Source organism: Chelmon rostratus, chromosome 6, assembly GCF_017976325.1.
Source record: "Chelmon rostratus isolate fCheRos1 chromosome 6, fCheRos1.pri, whole genome shotgun sequence".
NCBI lineage: Eukaryota > Metazoa > Chordata > Actinopteri > Chaetodontiformes > Chaetodontidae > Chelmon > Chelmon rostratus.
The window spans coordinates 7,916,083-7,936,781 of NC_055663.1; the positions used below are offsets into that span (position 1 = coordinate 7,916,083).

Below are 20,699 nucleotides of genomic sequence, written 5' to 3' on the forward strand. Positions count from 1 at the left end.
CAAGCCCGGGAATTAATTCTGTCGATCACTTCTGTGGTGTAGCGCAGTAAATGTTCAGTAACAGTGTAAATGTATTCATTTTAAAAGGACATTTGGCCGAAAGTCGACTTTCGCTCGCCAAAGTGAAATGTCTGTGGGTGCGTCGAGTGGATTTGTCTCTGAGAAAAGGACTCTCTCCAACCTCCTCGGTGTGTTGACAGCTGGACCGAGTTAACGTTACTGAAGAGTATCAGATTAAACAGCACGTTAATACTGCTGGAAATGAAAAATACACTCATAAACCGAGTCTACTCGCCACGGTTGTGTCATTACGTATATATTATCTCGATGAATACTGAAGTTTGTAGCGTAACTGATTGGTTGTGGAGTCAAATTAGTTTTAAACCCACGTTAATATCATAGATATATTTAATCGCTAGCTTTTTAAGTTAAGTTCGGCGTGGCCCCTAAAAGAGAAGCATGGCTAATTATATTTCTTTTCAACAAAATAAACTTCTAAAGGTGTCAGTGCTTGAAGTTATGTCACGTCTTGGTTTAAGTTGGCCAACTTTTACAGGTAGCGTAGTTTTTGCTATAACTTTAGTCCAACAAAGAAGCTCTGTACTATTTAGCACACTGTGCTATACAGTATTGGATGTGTCTATGCGAAGTTTTGAAGAAGTCTGAGCACCATGTTGTGGTCCTGCTGTTGTGTTCCCAGCCGGTCGTGTGGCGAAGAGGGCGAAGCAGGACGACGGTCAGCGGCTGCAGGAGGCAGCGATCCAGCTGCTGGAGCAGCAGCAGGACCTGTGCGCTCTGCTCAGGGAGGTGGGGGTAAGTGAGGCAGAGACTGCAGGGCGGATCAACAAACATTAAACTGTCAGAATAATAACCTTTCATACTAATCTCCGGACAACAGCTGACATTGTCGTGACTGTCAGATGATGAAATGACTTCATATTTGCTAAAAATGTGCCTCTAAATGGGTCCAGAAAGGAAATTGTAATATTATAGTAGGCTTTATTGGATTATTTGTAGCCTATACTGGCCATTATACTGCATTTACCATACATGCCACTGGATTGGCTTGGGTTGAAAATACCTGCATTGCATTGTGGCTCAAAGGAAGGTTGCGTTAGCCTAAAAAAGACATTTTATTGGAGGGGGAATCACGCATGTATGATGCTCTGCAGAAAGGCTTTTTAAAGATTTAGAAGAGCTGCTTCACCCTTAATTTCCTCAGAGTCAATCTACTGGTCGATGTACTGGTTTTGCAAGGGACTTGTTTAGAAGTGGATATGATAGTGACATGATATGTTCAAATTCAATTGTTGGTGACCTTTCACCAAAATTATATTAATGCATCTTTACTGTATTTTGTGCACGTTTTGTAGAGTCCAGATCCGTGCAACATTCTTCACGCTCAGAATGGAGAGCAGAAACAGGCCGAGTCTGCACGCATCTCATCTGCCATGGCAGGCTCACTGCTGGGTGAGTGTTTGATATAACGCCTCAGAAATAGCCTCTGTGCTGCACATCAATTTGTCAAAGGGGAATAATTTGAAATGGCAGGTCATGTGACACACTGTGGCCCAGAGATACCTGCTGCGAGACACATTCACATTCAATACGACACAAACAGCTGTAAAACTATGAAGAAAGAAAAGTGTGGTACTGCAGTCTCCAGCAACTCTGCCATCCACAGTGTTTGTTGCTTGTCAGTACTCTCTAACATCTAATACTTCAGCTGCAACAGACGTTAACAAATTCACATAACCTTTGCATCACATCGGCCTGTTTATCTCCTGGACAACTATCAGTTTTCAGATGGTGTTTGCTTGCTTTTGCTTTCTATACACCACAAAGGTAGCCTATGGGTGATTAATAAGTCTGTGTCTCAACAGGCTGTAGCAAATAGATACTATGCACAAAGTAAATACTATAAACTACAGGATGTGTTGTATTGTCTGTGGGCAGTGTGTGAGCTGAGGCGTCAGGCCTCGCAGCTGGCTGTCCCGGTGACAGTGCTGGCAGTTAAGATGGTGCTGGAGAGACTGATGGAGGTCACTGAAACTGAGGAGGTGAAGGACGAAGAGGACAAGAGGAGAGGGCTGCTCACTTCCTCTCAGAGAGTAAGTGTTTCATTGTTAGATCTGACATATACTTCTTTGTCACAAAATCCAAGGTGAGGATTCACGCAACAATTGTATCAGTTGCGTGAATGCTTTGATTCTACCCTGATACAATGTATTGATTGATACAATTGATGATGGTGATGCTACTCACTGCTGGTTTTCCAGGTTTGGCTCAGTCAGTCTTCAGCAAAACTCCTGCCCCTGATCTAAAGGACCATTTGAACTTTTGCTTTTTCTGAAACAAAAGCAAAAACACAGTCAGTTGACAGCATCTTGAGTCTACAATATCAGTACTGGCTTTCAAAAGAAACATAATATTTGTAAAGCGCTTCGTAAAACCCATAATAGTCTTACTTTGGATTATAAGCTTATTAGTTTGTAGAGGACTAAAGCTGCCTCTATATCACATCCCCTCTCAAATTTAAGATTGCTGTTCAACAGACCATTAGTGTGTCCCAGATTCTCTAATTACACTCTAAATCTAAGCAGCAGTGTTGTTACACTGGAAAAAGTGACAAAATGTAGTGTACTGAAACCAGATGGGAAGCACACTAAATATTGTTCATTTCTCTGTTGCACAAAATTCTCCCATAATGCAATGCACAAATTAAATGGAGGACCTTCTCACAGCTCGAAAAAAATTGAATAGAATTATTAGAATAAATTAGGGGTTGTGGTGAGACAGCTCCAGACAGATGAAAGAAAAAAATGAGCATTAAATATTGAGAGAGACATTTCATCTCCCTTCCCCTCTTGCGCCAGCTAAGCCAGTCAGTGTGTGGATGTGTGTCATTTGATGCTACTTGCTGCCGGATTTCAGTTGTAGGGAGGCATTAGCAAAAGCAGTTGAGCAGTCACTGATTTGCTAGTAGCACAGTGACTTAGCATTTTCTGGTTAACTTCCCTGTTGCCACACCTGAGTTTCGTCTTTCATTCCTGCAGCATTCTTGTTCAGAGCGCAGAAAGCATGTCAAATATGAAATCAGTACATCCCATTCCTGTCCTCCCTAGGTCCAGCTGCGTGTCCTACTGGAGTCCTGCAAAGACCTGCTGTCACAGGGAGCCCTCTGCCCTAAACTGCTCTGGCAGGAGTACAGAAGAGATCAGGTGTGTGCGTGTGTGTGTGTGTGTGCGCGTGTGTACGTGACCTGCACGTGTACGCAACCTGCACGTGTACGCGAACGTGCGGATACGTGCACATACATGCATGCGTGTGTGATTTTCTATATTTGTGGGGTCCCAGCACTGGAAGCCCACACATTGTGTGCGGTCTGACAACTTCTTGGAGACCAAAATGTGGGACCCCATTACGTAAATCATGACATTTTAGGGTGAGTACTTGGTTTAGGTTTAGGTTAGGGTTACCTTAACTTTAAAAAGAGCCCCTTGAGACAAATTATTATTGGTTGTATTGGGCTATATAAATAAAATAACTTTACGGGAAAAGCAAATTAGGCCTCAGATACAGTGCATGAACAGGAGTGCACGCACACACACACACCCACTTGTGGGGACATTACATAGACTTACATTCATTTCCTGGAGACATCCTGGTCAAGTCACAAATCACAATTAGCCTCAAATTGATTTTTTGTAAGTTACTTTTAATTTACCTTTAAAATAACTTAAAAAATGCAAACAAAGTTTATTCATTTATCCCTTTACAATTGGTCTAGACTGTCATGATAGGAAAAACGTATTACATCATTGAATGGATGCACTAAATGAAATATTTAATGTGGTGTTTTTACAGAGGCTACCCAAACTGGAGGTGGTGTACCATCTTCACGTTTACAACGTTCTCACTCTGAAGTACATCTTAGAGAGGTAAGAAACATTATATATCAATAATTTTTATGTGGCTTGAGTTACAAGTTCTGCAATTTCAAAAACATGAGATCAGGTTTTATTCTTTTAGCATTGCACATATTGGTATGTTAAATTCAGACAGACAAACTGAATTTATGATGGAAAATTCAAACTTGAACATCCAGACTAGCCTAGACATACCTTTAGAAAAACATATGGAAAATATTCATTTTCTCTAATATTGTGATCAGTTTTTATTGAACTTGGACTAGGGTAAAGCTTCATGCTGTGCTCCCATCCAGTTTTCCAGCTAAAAAGTCCCTGATATGGTCATTTGCAGGCAACTATTTGCAAAAAAAAAAAAAAAAAAAAAAAATTCAGGTGGAAATAAAAACCTTCTAGTTCAATGTGATCAAACTGCTATTACTCAATGCCAGTAGCACTTGCAGTGACTGTGAGTGTGCTGAGTGTTACCTATCAGAAGAGACCAGAACCATGCATATACTTCAAATAGTTCAAGCTTTCATTTTTCTTTGGGCAAGCCTTCAGTAGGCATTTGAGGCTAATTTTACAAGATTGGGAAGGGGTTCACTGAGTTTAGTTCACAGAAGGACTCAAATATAAGCTTCATACAACAGAGAAGGGTATCCAAGCCACTCTTGGAGAGTTCGAGGATAGTAAAAGTTAAAAGCATAGCTGACACCTACACCTTTTTGCAGGAAATGATCTTTCACCCCTCACTCAGTGCTTCCCTCTCTTTCTCCATTCAGTGATGAAGGAGCAAGGTTGTGGTTGGTGTCTCAGTTGAAGGCTCTGTGCAGCTGGACACCTCCACAAGTAGAGGGAGATGAGACCAAACAAGTTCAACAGAAAGTGCTGTCAAGTAAGGACACAGATCCTCTCTCTCGTCTAGTTGTAGCTGCGGTACTGCTCATGGAAGCTGTGGGCTTGATCATTTGTCAACAAATAGCTCATTGCAATTCTTGCAATGAGCTATTAGGTTATCACCTTCACCGGGGTTGGGGAACGTCCAGATCGCAAGGCTGTTTGATCCGGCCCACGAGACATTTCAGAAATACAAAAATAGCAACTCAGAAATACAAATATCTCTAGACAGAAATTACTTTTTTTCCGAAGTTAGTTTGTGGGGAAGCTCACAGTGATGAAAAAAAAAGCGAAGCTCGAAATGTGCTAAACTGGATGAGCTGCAAAGACAAATGTGCTTGGATAAATTTAATGCCCTTTGGTGGAGTTTGGATGCCCAAAAAGCAGCTTTCACAAAACCACAGTCTGACAGACAGTGTTATGTAGGCGAGTAAACAAATTCATTTTGTAAAAATCCCCTCCCCATACAGTTATATGAACACTTTCTGCTATGAAGTTTGACATTTTGATATGGGGGTCTATGGGGATTGGCTCTCTTTTTGAATCAGCCTCAAGTGGTCATTCAAGGAATTGCAGTTTTTGGCACTTCCGTGTTGGCTTCATTTTTCAGCTCCATGTTGCCGTTTGCAGAGAATGAGGGGGGTTATAATTCAACTAATGCTCTTTTACCTGAAATCTGTTCTATATGAGTTGATAAACTGAAACCATCCTTTCCCACATTTATGAAATGTATATGTCTGAATTCACCATCCAGCAACTCTTATGTTGTGTGGGGGACTGTTTAACCGGAAACAGAATCTCTCCTCATGGCCCACCATTCTGTGCGTGGTAAACAAACAAAGTGGCTCGGACCGAGCCACTCAACACAAGGGGATGAGCGAGAGGGACGGTAAATGTGGCATTCTAACGTGTAATTGCATTGTGAAGATGGAGAGATGAATGACTCACTCTACCTTTGAGGGAGGGCAACAGAGACTGTCTTTTATGCACATGTTTAGCCAGAAAAGATGATGTGCAAACTTTGGCTAAAACTCTACATCATCACGAAATGCTGGATTACTAACAATGTGTTTTCTCAATTTTTGCAGTTTTTCAGCCCAGGGCACTCAATAAAATGTTGAGTGCCCTGGGCAAATGCCATAAGCTGCTGCCAACGCTAAAACTAATACAAGATCTCCTGTGTTTTAGCTGTGGTTGGAGTCTTGGTGGGAACTGGCTTTGAGCTGAGCAACGAGCCGGCAGCTACAGACCGGAGGATCCCCCTGCTCTGCTGCTCAGTGCTGGATAACATGCTCTTCTGTGAGTCTACACGTGCCTGTCCCGCTTAACCTGTCCTGTGTTGATGAACCATTTAATAAAGCACTTTGATTCACACCTTCTTTAACTGCTATGACGTCTAAGTATCATTTAAAAAAAATACTTTTTTGTCCTTCTTATCTTTCTGTCTTTTGTCTGTCTTTCAGGGCTTCTGGACACTGTGGAAAAGAGTCTGACGCTGCAGACTGCTGGAGCAGGAGCCGAGCTATGGTTCTGTGTCTTTCATTTGTCTTATTAACCTTGACAAACTCATATAGTCATTTTGAGATAGAGGCCTGTGTCTGAAGAAAGAGACCTGAGTACAAATGTTAGTGCAGGACATGACAGAGAACACAAACAGACAGTTAGCAATACCAAGTCAAGTAAGTTTTTTTTGTCACATACAGTCATACACAGTACAATGTATATTGAAATTCTTAGGTGTCTAGTTCCAGACTAACAAAGAGATAAATAAAATAAAGATTAATCTGACAATAAAATCTAAAATAATCAAGCAAGCTTACTGGCTCGCAGCTGATTTTGGGATGTCAGAGCAGATGATACACCATCAGTTTTGAACCTCAGTAATACGTGTTGGTCAGCTTCTGTCATGTCACAACGGAAACCAGGATTTTGTGGGTCCAACTGATGTTTCTGCACTCTTCAGCTGTGCCGTTTTGATCTCATGCCCACTTTAGCTTCATCTGGTGCTGTAGCTGTCAAACTTCAAAAGATGCAGACTTGCTGCCTTGTCTGGTAGCTTCACCACATTTATTTGAACACTTAAATCCAGCGGGACGGCAGCTGGCACAGAGGATTTTTCTGTACTGCCCTGTTCTCAGTAAACTCTGACACTGGACTGTGAACATTCCTGGCGCTCGTCTGGTCCTGAAATGCTGAAGCAGAGCACCTGGCACCTGTGATCAGGCTGCTTAATTCAGTGTAACAGTAACTGTAACTGGCTCTCTCTGCTCAGTGTGCATGCTTAACACTCTCAGCCTGTCTGAAGCAGAAAGCTGTACATTTAAATATGGAGGTAGTCTAAGATAGCAGCCACTCTCTACTCTCTACTAGAACACCAACCAAAAGAGGCTTTTAATGAAGGTTTTCAACATCGTTATGTATTTTATCTACAGTGGACACAGTGGGTCATTTTTGACCATTGCCTCAGCACTGAGAGTAGGTATATTAGATGTCTCTGTTTCTTACTCCTCTGTCCCGTGTTTCATACAGGATTCAGATATTTGATGCTTCATTGTGTGGAGTTTCAGCATCAGCAGATGCTCTTCAGCGTTTCTTCACTCACTCCCTCACACAGACACTCACTTACAAGCCTCGACTAACAGGTAAAGACCACCTATCGACCATTTTCACCCTTTCTGTGCTGTTTGTTTTATAATGCTTATGCTGCAATTTTGCTTTAAAGGAACAATGTGTGAGATGTGGGCAAAATTGTAATGTAAAACATTCAAAAAATGAGCTAACATTATCAGTTAGCCCATCCTGTCTCATAATACCACTTTGTACCTTAAGAGGCAATAGCCTGATAGTATGGCCCTGCGTAGTTTCAGCTAAGAGATGTAGCTGAGCGGCATTTATGCTGGTGATATGCTGCCCCTTATTGGTTTGTAGTGGTTTGACATTAGTATGTAATGTACTGTGATAACAAAAACCGTTAAAAAAAAATCTGAAATGTAACAACTAAATCATACGTCCTCAGTATCAGATGCCATCACCCTGCAGAACGAGTGGACATTTGCAAAAGCCAGCCAGTTGATGACCTTGCTTTTCCGCAAGGTAAATGTTTCATAAATTCCTTGTAACGTTATTACTTTATTAATATTATTTTCATTATTGTTATTGTTACATATTTTTATTTTTATGAACCTTCTCATATAAGTTTGTCAAGATTAAAATGACTGCATGTTAGAGGGTATATGTGTAATAATTGCATTTTCTAGCTTCTCACAAAATATGTTGCGCTTTCAGACTGGCGCTCTTGCCTTTATACTTCACAGCCATCTGTGAAATCTGACTTTTAGCTGGCATCTCTGCAAGTGGCTGACTGTGTGTGTCTCTGTCATGCTGTTTTTATAGCATTATAATTACGCTAAACTGCACATCATGTCAGCAGTAACTAGCGTCACTCCTCTGCTGCATACACAGTCAGTGTCACTCATGTGTTTTAGGCTCTAGACAGCAGCCAAATCACTTCAGGCTTCAGGTGTACGGCCTTCAGCGCAGTGCTCAGAGTATTGATTTATCTGTGATGGTGTTCTTACCTGCAACAAACAGCTGTAACTCACCTGTACTGTTGCTGTGTTTCTGCAAAAGCTGGCTGTGATCTTCAGCATGGAGCAGCTGCTGAGTCACCTGCAGCAGATTTTGGAAACCCACGAGGTTAACTGGAAACACGTCCTGTGCTTCCTCTCCACTCTGCTGGTTTATAACCCGTGCGCCCAGCCCAGCCTGAGAGGTAAACCAACTGAGAGCACCTGGCTTTTACTAATACCTGTTGTACGGGATTAAAAATGCCAAGTGCCGTATTATTAAACTAGTTTAATAATACACTTTTCACTTTGTGTATTCAGATCACATTAGGATTAACATAGCTCAGCAGTTTCTCATAGATGAGTGAAGTATTTAGCAATTCAAATTTTTAATAAAAGCTTCCACCAGTAAACAAATATATCAGACTAATATGAGCACAAAGAAAATCAGACTCTCTTTTGTTGTCAGACAATTGGAAACAGGAGTTGGTATTGAAGCTTGTCATGTCTGTTGTGTCTCTCTGCCTCTGTCAGAGCTGCTGTCCAGACTGCTGAGCTCTGCATTCGAAGGCTATGACCTGGAGAGCATGATCACTGCCTTCCTGTTGGCTCGACAGGGTGCGCTGGAGGGAGCCGCCATCTTCTCCTCCTACAGCGACTGGTTCAAGGTTTCATATCAGCTTTTCAACACTAGCTGATAGTTTATTGATGTGTTTGGATCACTGCTGTTGATATTTAGCACCTTTACTTTTTTCAGTACCATGTCGGTTGTGCCTTCACCATATAATCTGTGTGGACGAATTGAATTGTCTTCATGGTGAATAAGCCTCTGAAATAGAGGCCAAAGGACACAATAAGTACATGATGTCACATACACTGGCTTCCTGTGACAGCCAGTGCAAGGTTGAGTAATTGTGCAGTTCTATAATAAGCACCTTGCGTCATATACACTGTATCAGAGGTGTGTGGTGTATGTAGTTAATTTTTAAACCCGATTTTGATCAGTTTTGATCTGTATATTTATGTTTCCTGCACTGCTGTATATTCTTTTCTTTGATAATTGTCAGTTCTGTATGCTTTCTTCAAGATGTTTAAAACAGGTGGATAGTGTGTCTGTGTGGCTTGGTAAGGTTGTTGATCACACAGATGATGCAGCAGATTACAAGACGTTGAGATTGTCAGTTTGACAGTTGGGCCGGTTTGTTCTTGTCATAGATAAAAGTCCAGAGAGCGTAATCGTTCTCAGTGCATGTTTCAGTTGATCTTATTAGCTGCATTATTATTTTGTGCCTTCTCAGATGTCTTTCGGTGGAGGCAGTGGCTACCATGCAACCAGTAAGAAATCTCTTGTGTTTCTGCTGAAGTTCCTTTCTGACCTGGTGCCCTTTGAACCCCCACAGTACCTCAAGGTGACATTCTGCATATATCTCTGACTGAAACATTATTGACTTCATATCATACAATCATGAGTTAACAACCCACCCTCCATCCTTGCTTGTGAACAACTGAGCTTTTCGAGGATGCTCCTTTCATACCCAAGCATTAAATCTAGAATAAGCAGATATTTAAAAAAAATCATTGTATATTGTCATATATTGTCTCTTCACTGTTCAATTGAGCGTATGTGAATAAGGAAGAAATGGTTCTGTTTTATTAATGTTTTACACAGCGTGCCAACATTTTGGAATCTGGGTTGTGAAACATGAATGGAAAAATCCACAAGTTTATTCTATATGTGGGGAATGCAGCACAACGTACCATAACTACTTGAAACACTTACAGAAGAATATGACTTCATATCAGTTACACCGTGTGCAGCAGTGGTGGAAAGTAAACAGTGTTCATTTACTGATGTACTGCACTTATGTTGAATTTTGAGGTACAGTATTTGTAATTTACTATATCTGTTTTCTTCTGCATTAGGCTTCTGCTCCTTTCTGAGGGAAATATTGCACTTTTTACTGGACTGCATTATTCTGACAACTATAGTTGCCCATTACTTTTAAGAGTAATATTTTTTTTTAGTAAAAACACATGATAAGCTGAGAAAATACAATTAATTTTATAAAATGAATCCAACAGTTTCCAACCTTTTTGCTTATGACCCCTCATTAAATGATCATTTTATGATAGGTTCACATCCTGCACCCTCCATATGTGCCTGTGAAACACCGTAACCTCCTGATGGAGTATGTCTCTCTGGCCAAGACCAGACTGGCTGACCTCAAGGTAAGAGCAGGGGTAAAGGGTCAAGGTCCTCCATACGTCATTGCTGCGGTAGTTTGAATTTGTCATGATGAAGCAATTTAACACAACATAATTATTTTATTGTTATGATTAGTGCCCCTGAGATTACCTTTCTTAAAATCTGTGTCTGTCTGTCTGTCTGTCTGTCTGTATACATGCAGGAGTCAGTGGAGGACATGGGGTTGTATGAGGATGTTTCTGCTGCAGGTGGTGCGTCAGTGCAGGTAACGGTGACACCCAGTGGTGTCTTGGTGTAAGGACACCTATTGAGGAGTCTGGGGTGCCTCAGCATTCTGGCTGATTAATTTACTGGATGTAGGATAGTGGAGATTTGTAAAACTGACACCTCTGCACCTGTTTAATAAATTTTGATATAGTAGATTATATTAATCAACTACCAGCCCCACTCTTGCAGATGTGTGCTGTAATAATCATCCATATTTCGGCATTTACATTGTTTCAATTCTGACTCTGATACTATTCCTGAATTTTGGTTGCAATGTGCAAAAATGATCAATATTGATCTGACCAGACATTTGATGCCAGCTTTGAACAGTTAAGTTTTTTATTGAGCAAAATGTGATTTGTAGATTGGAAGAAAAATATTCATTTGTATCAAGTTGTATTTTAAGCTATGAATATATATCTTTACAATATAGCAGTGTAATGTTTGTGTGTGTGCTGCCACAGTGCCATGCTGTCCAGGATGTGGAGAAGGCATTGTCTCTGTTTGAGAGCACAGGAAGAATCTCTGCCACAGTCATGGAGGCCAGGTACTCAGTCATATTATCAGATACACCAATGTATGAGGGTCCTTTTAAAAATCTGGCTTCCATGTAGATGTAACAACTGAATTAGAGACATGGACAGGTCATTGATAGCTCTGTCCTCTCAGTATTTTCCGGAGGCCGTACTTCTTGTCACGATTCCTCCCTGCTCTGCTGACGCCGAGAGTGGTGAGCACCTTCACCTTCCTGTTATTCAATGTTTGATCTACACATTCTCTGTGATGTGAAAGTTGGTTTTGTTGTTTCATCCCAAATAATCACATCACGTGCATGAAGTCTACCTGTCTTTCATTTCCAGCTGCCTGTGAAAGCTGATACTCGGATGAGTTTCATAGAAGCTCTTAAAAAGTGAGTTATTACCAGAAGCTTGTAAAATGTGCATTATAGCTCCTCCAGTTCACTGTTAATTGTTATTACGTCTCCCAAAATGTATTCTTTTAACAAATATCAATTTAGCATCATTACCCATCATTTTTTGTTTGTGTTTGTGGGCCTGATAAGAATAACCATCAGACTGTTAATGTTATCCTTCAGCAGTTATGATTATCTGTGATTACTTTGTGTACTTTTTCACTTTTATGACAGTTGTTTGTCTGTGTTCAGAGCAGATAAGATCCCTGCTGCACAGTATTCGTCTTATGTGGAGTCCTGCCACAAACAGAGGCGGCAGGAGTGTGGGTATTCTTTATAACACTCATTTGTTCTATACTGACAAAGATAATCGTTTAATGTTGTTTGTTACATACGTTTGATTTACTCTAATGATCTAACAAGAAAAACAACCACACACAAAACAGTGCAACTTTGAACTTGCGGTCGTTTTCTCATAGTAGCTTTGAGGGTTCCGAAATCTCCTAACACTGACAAAGATAGATGTAATCTTGTACGGCAGTCATATAATTGAGAGACGGATGCCTGCATTCACACTGTGTTGTGTTTTCAGGCAGCACAGTGTGTTTGGACACTAATGATGATCCTCTGGAGGTCCTGAAGATTCAGCTGCAGGAGTTCACAGGGCTACTTGTTGGGCAAAATAATGGAGGTAAACAGATATAAAGGAAGGAGATACAGGACATTGCACTCTCTCACGCGCGCGCACACACTCATATCAGTTTTAGGGACATTACATAGCCACTACTTGCCTAAACTTAACCATAACCAAAGTCTTCACCCTTAAATTGAATGATTTTACATCATGGGGACTTGCTTAGCCCAACCTTTGAATCCCTCACCTCCATACCTGTCATGTTGGCTGCGTGTCCTCAGACATGTCGGCCCAGCTGTCCAGGATCTCACACACTCTGAGTGTCATCTTCCCTTGCCGCCCTGATGAGCTGATTGGCCAGTCAGTCCTCAAACTTCACATCAACACTGCCCAGTCCCCTGAGCTCCACATCAAAGTATGGCCTGATGAAATTCTTTGTCTTCTTTGCTTTCATGTTTAAAATGACTGATTCTGCTGTGTTCATTAGCTGTTTGCGTGCATATCATTTGAAGATATTCTGTAAAGAGTCTCTCTGTCATACCCTCAGGTTGTCAACATGATCCTGAGAAACTTCTGCCAGTGCATGTTAGATGCTTCCCGAGCTAACCCTCCTAACAAGTGAGTAATACAAAGGTTTGAAAGTCTTACAAATAATAAACAAGGAATTTGAATATTGCCAGGTGTTGAAAAGTTGAAAAAAATCTCACAAATGTGGTATTTAGTGACCATACACATCCATTTAACTGCATACAGTAGATGATCTGTAGCAAGCACCAAAGTCTCTAAATCTAGTTTTCAGTGAACAGGTCTGAAATAAAACAGGTTTCAGTGTTTTATGAGATCACCTTAGTCTGTGGTGTGTGACTCTCCAGACAAAACATGTGGGCCTCCCGGTTTGTCAGCGCGCTGATTGGTAACAAGCAGCTACTCTCCGGCCTCATACACAGACTCTGGGACCTGTTTCATAACCAGGTGCATTATTTCAAATTCTTTCTTTCATTTTATGTCTGTTGGCTCTCTCTGTTTCACTTCTTGTCTGTATTATTTTGTTTTAAGTTTTTAGACCGGATAGAAAACATTTCACCTCGTCATTCTGCTCATTACATTACATTAACCAAACCTCTTCTGTCAAAAAAAAGGGGACATCGCTGAGTGCCGCCCACTTACTCGGTCTGGCAGCATTTATGGTCCACCTCCAAGCCTCCATGTCCCATGGTCCTCTAGTTCAGCTGGTCCCGCCCATTCTGCCTAAGCCAGTACCTGTTGGAGAAGCTCTCAGCTGTGCGCTGGTCTGCAGCACACACACTAACATGCTCCTCTGTGTTAGGTGAGCTTACAAACCGTAGATGACTCATTTTAGACTTATTATAGAAAAAGTCTTGTCCTGGCTGTGACCTTTACTCCCAGTCTCCTTGGTGCTGTCCAGGTTGTGTGTGGCAGCTGTTTGTTATGGGATGTGCAGGGGGGACTCCCTGCCTCAGCAACAACAGCAGGACTACATCCTCAACAGCCTCTATAAGAAGGTACGTCTTTCTGTGAGTTGTGTTATACAAAACTGTCATGAGACTCGTGTCAGGTTATGGAATAGCTACAGGGAAGTATTCACACCATTAAGATGTTAAAAAATAATAAAGCAACAGTAGAAACTGCCCATGTTTAATATATAAAGAAAGTGAACAGGTGTATGCAGGTCGTTTTGCCACATTTTTTCAGATCTTTTGCTCAATGGATGATGACTAACTAACATCTCTTTTGTTATTTGCAGCCATAACTATTATCTTGATAAAATTTTCAATAAAATAGTGACACATACCCATCCTAATTTCCCAAAGTCCACATCCAAAACCTAAAAAGTAACCGATTTATGATAATGTTATTATGATATAAAACAGAAAAAACCAACAGAATCTCACTTTTGAGAGGTTGGAACCAGCCACAGGTTGGCCTCTTCTTCATAAATGGCTTAAAAGATGAATCCTTTTATCCAAATGGCTACTTTTCTGTTGATTGTCTAATCAGTTGATCTTGTTTCAGCAGGCCAGGTACATTACAGCACACAGCTCTCTACAGTTACTTTCAAGCATTCAAATGACAGCTAAACATGTTAATTTGCAGTTCTCTGACACACTGCAAAGCAAATGTTCAGTCCTCCACTCCTGTGGAGTAGCACTCACTACAGTCGTCAATAAGATCAAACAAATTGCTAGAAATTATTCCACTGAGGCACAAATGTCTAAACTCAAACTGATGCATTGTGAGGGAGGAGAGGGACAAAGGATCTATTAATACCTTCTTAATAAAGTTAGTCAAAGCCCCTCCTGCCTTCATAACATCAGCGTATGTGTTTGTAAGTGTCTTACTTAATTATAGTATAACTGTATTACTTCAGCTCTCCATGTAACTGTGTGTATGTGCAGCTCACGTACCTCATCCCAAGACTGTTGCCTGAAGCCAGACGAGCTCCCATCACTGCTGGTGGTCCCGTTGGTGACTACCAGGAGGAGAACCTGCCCAGCCTGTGGAGCACTGCCACAGACACCAACAGCACCTGGAGGAAGACTGCCTGGCATCTGTGGAGGCACCCTGCTTTCTATCAGCTCGGGCTCATACCACAATATCAGGTAACATGGGTCCACTGAGCCTTTGCTCAGTGAGCATCAGAGAGTAATCAGGAGCTTCCTCACTATCATTTGTTTGTTAAATGAAATTGAATGATGGCTTGATCTTATTGACAACAACAAAATCCTCAACCTTTGCTCTTTCCTATGTTTGTCAAGTTGTCGTTCTCAGAATGGCTGGCTAATGAGCTCAGAGTACGGAGAGGTGAAGACGCCCTGTCAGACCCAGAGCGGTAAGACAGGAAACACACACAAACACACTCTCGCAGGTACATTTACGTACAGTAGATAAGTCAACAAAGTCAATAGACATACTGTAATAACTGTGTGTGTGTGTGTGTGTGTGTAGTCAGGAGTACCAGCAGTGGGCCTGCTTGGAGCTCTTCCTGTCTCGTCCAGAGGAGCAGGGAGGCTGTGGAGGAGACATGAAGACCCTCTGTTCTCATATGCTTAATGCCATCATGGACCAGCACTTAAGGTGGGTGTGCATGCTCACAAAATGCATCTTGTATGTTTAATGTAATTTGTGCTGTTAATGTAATAAAAAAAAGCTTACAAAAGGCATCACATTGTAGTAGAATTCTTCATTTGTGCAGCTTAATGCTACAGGCTGGTCTCATTCAGATCTATTCAGTAGAAACGCTCCATCAGAGGATACTACAGAGGTCAGCATGAATGACACCTGAGGTGTATGCAGCTCACTGTTCAGTGTACGAGGTGAACTTTACAGTGGTTTTGAAAAGTCTTCATCATCAGATAATGAACAGAATCAGCTCAAGTCCAAGTGCTTTTGCTTTGTGCTTAGGTACGTCGGCTCAGTCTCCAGCATTAAGACTGTGCAGGTAGAGCAGGTCGTCCGCCAACTGCAATGCATCAGAAGCAACCTATTTATAACACACAGATACTGATAATGAAATACATAAATGTGTAATCAAAGCGAATATGCATTGTTATTTCCTTCTTTAGTAAAAGTTCAATTCCTCTCTCTGTTTTCTGTCAACAGCCATCAGAGCCTGGAAAAGCTAGATCACAGAGTGTCAGAAACAGGGACCTGTCTGCCCGACGTCCTGTCCAGAGTACAGGTGTGTACACTGTATTTGCACTGTATGTGTGTGTGACTTCAGTGCAGCTGACACAAGTGAAAACAGTTTATTAGTGTGCTGTTGTGGTTCTTAACATTTACAGTGAAAAGGCAAAAAATCTTCAGAAAAGTGATGTCTAATCAGTGTGTGTGTGCCTGTGCGTGCATGTGTGTGTATTTGTGTAGGAGCTTGTGTATGAGATGGAAGTGACTGAACTCTCCAGCAGCCGTAGAAGCAGAGCTGATGTGTGTGACTTCCTGTTTGAGTTGGTGTCTGAGAGATGTTCCTCGTCAGGTTCAGCGAGCATCAGCGCCGAGCTCAGCCTGCAGCACACTCTGAACACGTGGAACAGGTTAAACACACACATTTATCATGTAGATCACCTCTATCATGTAATGTGCTTCCACTGAAAACTGTGTCTGTGTGTGTGTCACAGAGTGCTGCTGGCTCTCCCTCCAGTGCTCTTCATTAAAATAAAGACTGAAGGAGGGAGGACGACTCTGGAGTGTAACAAGCTGATAGAACACATCAACCAGCATCAGGTGAACAGCTGACTTCTTTTTCAGATCTGATTTCAATACATTTCTGTCCTTTTTAAGAAGATTGGCGACTCACGTCCTTCTTTGTGTGCATTCCTCTCCTTCTGGTCATGTGACAGAGGAAGGCGTGTTCTCCAGCCGGCTTGCTGCCCTGCCATCTAATAGCACACCTCCTGAGGGTGAGAATGAATCGACTAATATCTGAAGAGAAATCAAAGCTGAGAGACGTTTCTTACTGTATGTCCACGAGCTCCTTGGAGAAGAAGAGTGAGTCTGCTGTCTGTGTCTCTCCAGGGCGTGTTATGTGCCAGTGCACGATGTGGACGCTCAGCAGAAGAAGTCAACAAAGCCTGGTCTCAGATCAGTCTGCGCTGCCCTCTGCTCCTGGTCTCCACAGTGGTACAGTTTGTTCTCCACAGCTAATGAACTTAATTAGCTTAAGCTTCATTTTCTGGATTCTCATGCAGTGGTCTGTGTTATTTCGAGATATAAAGACTCATTGTAGAAGATCCTTGACAACACATGAAACTGCAGTGACAACAAGTGGAATTTGTTTTGTGCTATGAAAAATGTTCATCTTGAAAGTTCAATATACGACTACAATGATTTTTAAATTTTAAGACAGATGTAGCAAATGATCCTGCATTTAGCTTTTTACCATCAGTATATCCATACTGCATTAATTTCACAGTGTTTTTGTTTTGTGTTTGTGTGTGTGTCTAGCACTGGTGGGAGCGTCTATCTCCAGTGTTGTTGTCACTGTGGACTCGTCTATGTGATGGAGAGCCTCTACCAGAGCAGCTGCAGCTCCTTGCTGACTGTCAGAACTGGGCCTGCAGGTGAAACCTGATTGTCATCGACCACCATTTCTGAGTTTGTGATCCACCTCACTGTTTTGTGGAGTTTGAGGGATTAAAAACACGTGGCAGAATAACGCAGCCATCTCTGGATCCTTTGGCTTCCATTCCAGTGGAAGTTTTGTCTTTCTGCTGGTTTGTGTCAGTGCCCCCCCCCCAGCTCATGTTAAGGAGACATTAATGCCTCCTGTCGCTAGGGAATTTCTTCAAATTTGGCACAAATATTCACTTGAACTCAAGGAGGAATTGACTAGATTTTATTGGTCAAAGGTCACTGTGACCTCATAAAACACATTTTTGACCATAACTTAAGAATTAATTATCTAATTAGGGCAAACTTTCACACAGATGCCTCATAACAGAAAATAATGAAGTGGTGACATCCTTATATCCAAAAGGTCAAAGGTCAACTTCACTGTGACATCATAATGTTCTGCAAAAACACTTTTCTGGCCATTATTCAACATCTTAACTCAGGAACAGAGGGCAGATTGTGACCATATTTCGCATTTGGCAAGAACTGGTGACACTAACCTTGGGGGTCCACCTTGAGACTGTGCTGATTGTACAGATCAGGTTGAAGATGTGTGTGAAGCATCCACGTCCATCAGTCCTCTGTGCTCCTCTGGAAAATAGTCTGGAAGTGAAGACCGCATGTTTCTACCTGGAAATGATTCACTAGAATCATACACGTCAACATAGTGATAACTTCCATTTCACCAAAAAAATACACTTAATACCTAGTATTAAATTCCTTCACTACATATATTATGTGAGTCTGGACAGACATGGATGTAAACTGCAAAACAACTGGCTGGCAGATGCATATAAATTAATGAATTCATTAACTGCTTAATTAATGAATTCCTGTGTACAGTTTAGAGAAGGGCCCGTCGCCAGTGCCGGCAGCCACACCTCTGCTGCTGGCTGCCAGCCTGCACCGTGCCTGGCGAGGCCATGGGAGCGACAGCCAGGCCTTCAGCGCTGCCCTGAATACGCTGCGACCAGAGAGGGGCGTTCAGCATCGACAGGTGAGAGTAAAGAACTCTTGCATATTCATGTAGTTTCACCACCCCATGTCAGTCCAAATCAACCAGTGTGTTTGCATATTAGTGTTTTCATTCAAAAACTCAACCTGTATATACGGTGTTTTACAGTTTGTATCATGCTGCCATGCTAGGCAGTAATGGTGGTTAAACTGTGTTCATAGTTAATAGTGGGTTTGTTGTTTATTATAACCACAAATAAACATGACATTCAGTCATCTGCATGCTAGTTAGTATCACCGGGCCTGTTTAGTGCCTCGTTAGTGCTCCTGCTCTCTAAAAATGTACATTTCAGATGTGAATAGTTTTAGTTTTGTTCCCTAAACAGCCAGAGGTTACTTTTGGCGTGTTTTCCACCTTTCATGCATTTACCTGTCGCTGTGTCATGTCTTCTTCCAGGTGCTAGTTTTTCTGCTTTTCCTGTCTGTAAACAACTATCTGTCAGCGCTCCTGTATCCTCAGGTAATTTACCACGCACTATCCCAACACACCAACAGGTTGGGTTCAGGTCCAGGTATTAACATCCAGTTAGAGAGGCAGGTCTGTTAGTGAGGCCTAGCTCAGACTGATAGACCCTAATGAGAACATGCACACTCACTTACATGGTGAGTCACTTGTTTATGTTCTACCTCTTTGTTACACATAAGCCCTGTTGAGAACCACACTGTTTAGAAATACAACATAGTCCAGGAAGGACTATGCTCAATGTTTATTATGCAATTAATGGATAAGAGAGTATTTATTGAAGTGCACTGCTGCACTTGTATTTCTCTCTCAACAGGAGTGTCAGGCAAGTGCCTATTCCTTGTTAAAGGAATAGTTTGACATTTGGAAAAATACACGTATTCGCTTTCTTGCTGAGCTTCAACATATTCAACATAAAATATTTTATATACATGTTAAAAACATATCTGATATAAAGCTATAGCCAGGAGCCACCTTAGCTATGTGTGAATGTGTGAACTTTAGAGGAGCTGTTAGCCAGATTTTGCTACCTTTGGACACAGCCGTTTCCCTGTTTCCAGTCTTTATGCTAAGCTAACCAGCTTCATATTTAGCCATGAAAGTGGTATCAGTCTTCTCAGGAAGAAGGCGAATAAGCATATTTCCCAAAATGTTGATCTGTTACTTGAAGACAATGCAAAGGTTTTACAAATTCATTTAAGCTATACACACTCTCTTAGGCCAAACTTTTAAGCTTTGAAAAAAGCACAAAAACGATGACACAAATAAACCCAAGACATGCTTTTGGCAAGAATACTGTACAAGTAATTGCATATGATGTGCCGTTTGCCAGTTAAAATGAAAACAGTGAACTGTAGCTCAGAGCTGGGGTTAGACTGAACAGTAAGAATGAAGACCATAATAAAATGAAAGCATGTTATTTATTGTTTTTCTAATCTTATTTGCCTAAAGCGTCTCATTTATGGCAGCAAAGCCTTTTAACACAATCTGTTCTGGCTGGGATTGTTTCTGTAGGAGGAGAACCATCAGAGAACCAGGACTTTCTGCACAGAACTTCTGTCTGTGTTGGTGGACTCTGCTGACTGGCTGCTCGTCTTTAAATCAAACGGTACGGTACGGCCTGTTATTAAATGATTTTGTCTTTGTTGTATTTATGCATTATTAAATTGATGTTTTGTATCTTTTTTTCTCCCTACTCAAGGACAAAGTGTTTACCAGTCGGTTACCATGGTGACATCGGATCAATTTACTCGAATGATGCCTTGGGCCTTTTACAGGTTAGTTTTATTAAGAGCACCATGTTTCTACCTTTAGAGACTGTAGACACTGCCTGTAGTTAACCCGTCGATCAGCCAATAGATTTAAACTTCCCATGACCGAAACCAGCTGGACAACAGGAAATAAACGGCTTCATGTTTGCAAAAATCCAAAGCCACTAGTTGAAGTGCATCAGGTCACATATTTAATAACTAGTATGTGCAAAACATCAGAGACTACTGGAGAAAGAAACACGAGACATTTTCAAATGTGAAATGCCCCTAGAAATTAAGACTATATATTTTAGATATATACCTTAAGAATGGTTGAAAAGAGAATATTTATTGAACATACTGCTGGTGGAAATGGTTATCACGAGAGTCCAACTTTAAATGCACAGATGGAAATAACAATGGACATTCATAAAATGGAAAAGATAAC

At 41.4% G+C, this 20,699-nt stretch overlaps 1 protein-coding gene across 1 annotated transcript in view; it reads left to right on the top strand.

Moving 5' to 3' along the window:
* Positions 1-20,699, top strand: part of LOC121608197 (Fanconi anemia group A protein-like) — a 22,272-nt gene continuing 1,573 nt past the window's right edge. The window contains exons 1-39 of the mRNA XM_041939378.1: positions 1-188; positions 701-813; positions 1,374-1,470; positions 1,957-2,111; positions 3,126-3,221; positions 3,868-3,941; positions 4,694-4,806; positions 5,997-6,107; positions 6,272-6,335; positions 7,338-7,450; positions 7,825-7,901; positions 8,439-8,580; positions 8,909-9,042; positions 9,673-9,783; positions 10,508-10,603; positions 10,783-10,845; positions 11,312-11,394; positions 11,517-11,577; positions 11,708-11,757; positions 12,013-12,083; positions 12,353-12,451; positions 12,676-12,809; positions 12,942-13,012; positions 13,267-13,366; positions 13,534-13,721; positions 13,821-13,917; positions 14,812-15,015; positions 15,172-15,245; positions 15,362-15,490; positions 16,016-16,094; positions 16,280-16,446; positions 16,531-16,636; positions 16,753-16,812; positions 16,928-17,032; positions 17,357-17,472; positions 18,368-18,521; positions 18,936-18,998; positions 20,016-20,109; positions 20,203-20,278. Coding sequence (XP_041795312.1) covers positions 128-188; positions 701-813; positions 1,374-1,470; positions 1,957-2,111; positions 3,126-3,221; positions 3,868-3,941; positions 4,694-4,806; positions 5,997-6,107; positions 6,272-6,335; positions 7,338-7,450; positions 7,825-7,901; positions 8,439-8,580; positions 8,909-9,042; positions 9,673-9,783; positions 10,508-10,603; positions 10,783-10,845; positions 11,312-11,394; positions 11,517-11,577; positions 11,708-11,757; positions 12,013-12,083; positions 12,353-12,451; positions 12,676-12,809; positions 12,942-13,012; positions 13,267-13,366; positions 13,534-13,721; positions 13,821-13,917; positions 14,812-15,015; positions 15,172-15,245; positions 15,362-15,490; positions 16,016-16,094; positions 16,280-16,446; positions 16,531-16,636; positions 16,753-16,812; positions 16,928-17,032; positions 17,357-17,472; positions 18,368-18,521; positions 18,936-18,998; positions 20,016-20,109; positions 20,203-20,278 — 4,001 coding nt within the window. The 5' untranslated portion in view covers positions 1-127. The remainder of the gene's footprint in view (positions 189-700; positions 814-1,373; positions 1,471-1,956; positions 2,112-3,125; positions 3,222-3,867; positions 3,942-4,693; positions 4,807-5,996; positions 6,108-6,271; positions 6,336-7,337; positions 7,451-7,824; positions 7,902-8,438; positions 8,581-8,908; positions 9,043-9,672; positions 9,784-10,507; positions 10,604-10,782; positions 10,846-11,311; positions 11,395-11,516; positions 11,578-11,707; positions 11,758-12,012; positions 12,084-12,352; positions 12,452-12,675; positions 12,810-12,941; positions 13,013-13,266; positions 13,367-13,533; positions 13,722-13,820; positions 13,918-14,811; positions 15,016-15,171; positions 15,246-15,361; positions 15,491-16,015; positions 16,095-16,279; positions 16,447-16,530; positions 16,637-16,752; positions 16,813-16,927; positions 17,033-17,356; positions 17,473-18,367; positions 18,522-18,935; positions 18,999-20,015; positions 20,110-20,202; positions 20,279-20,699) is intronic.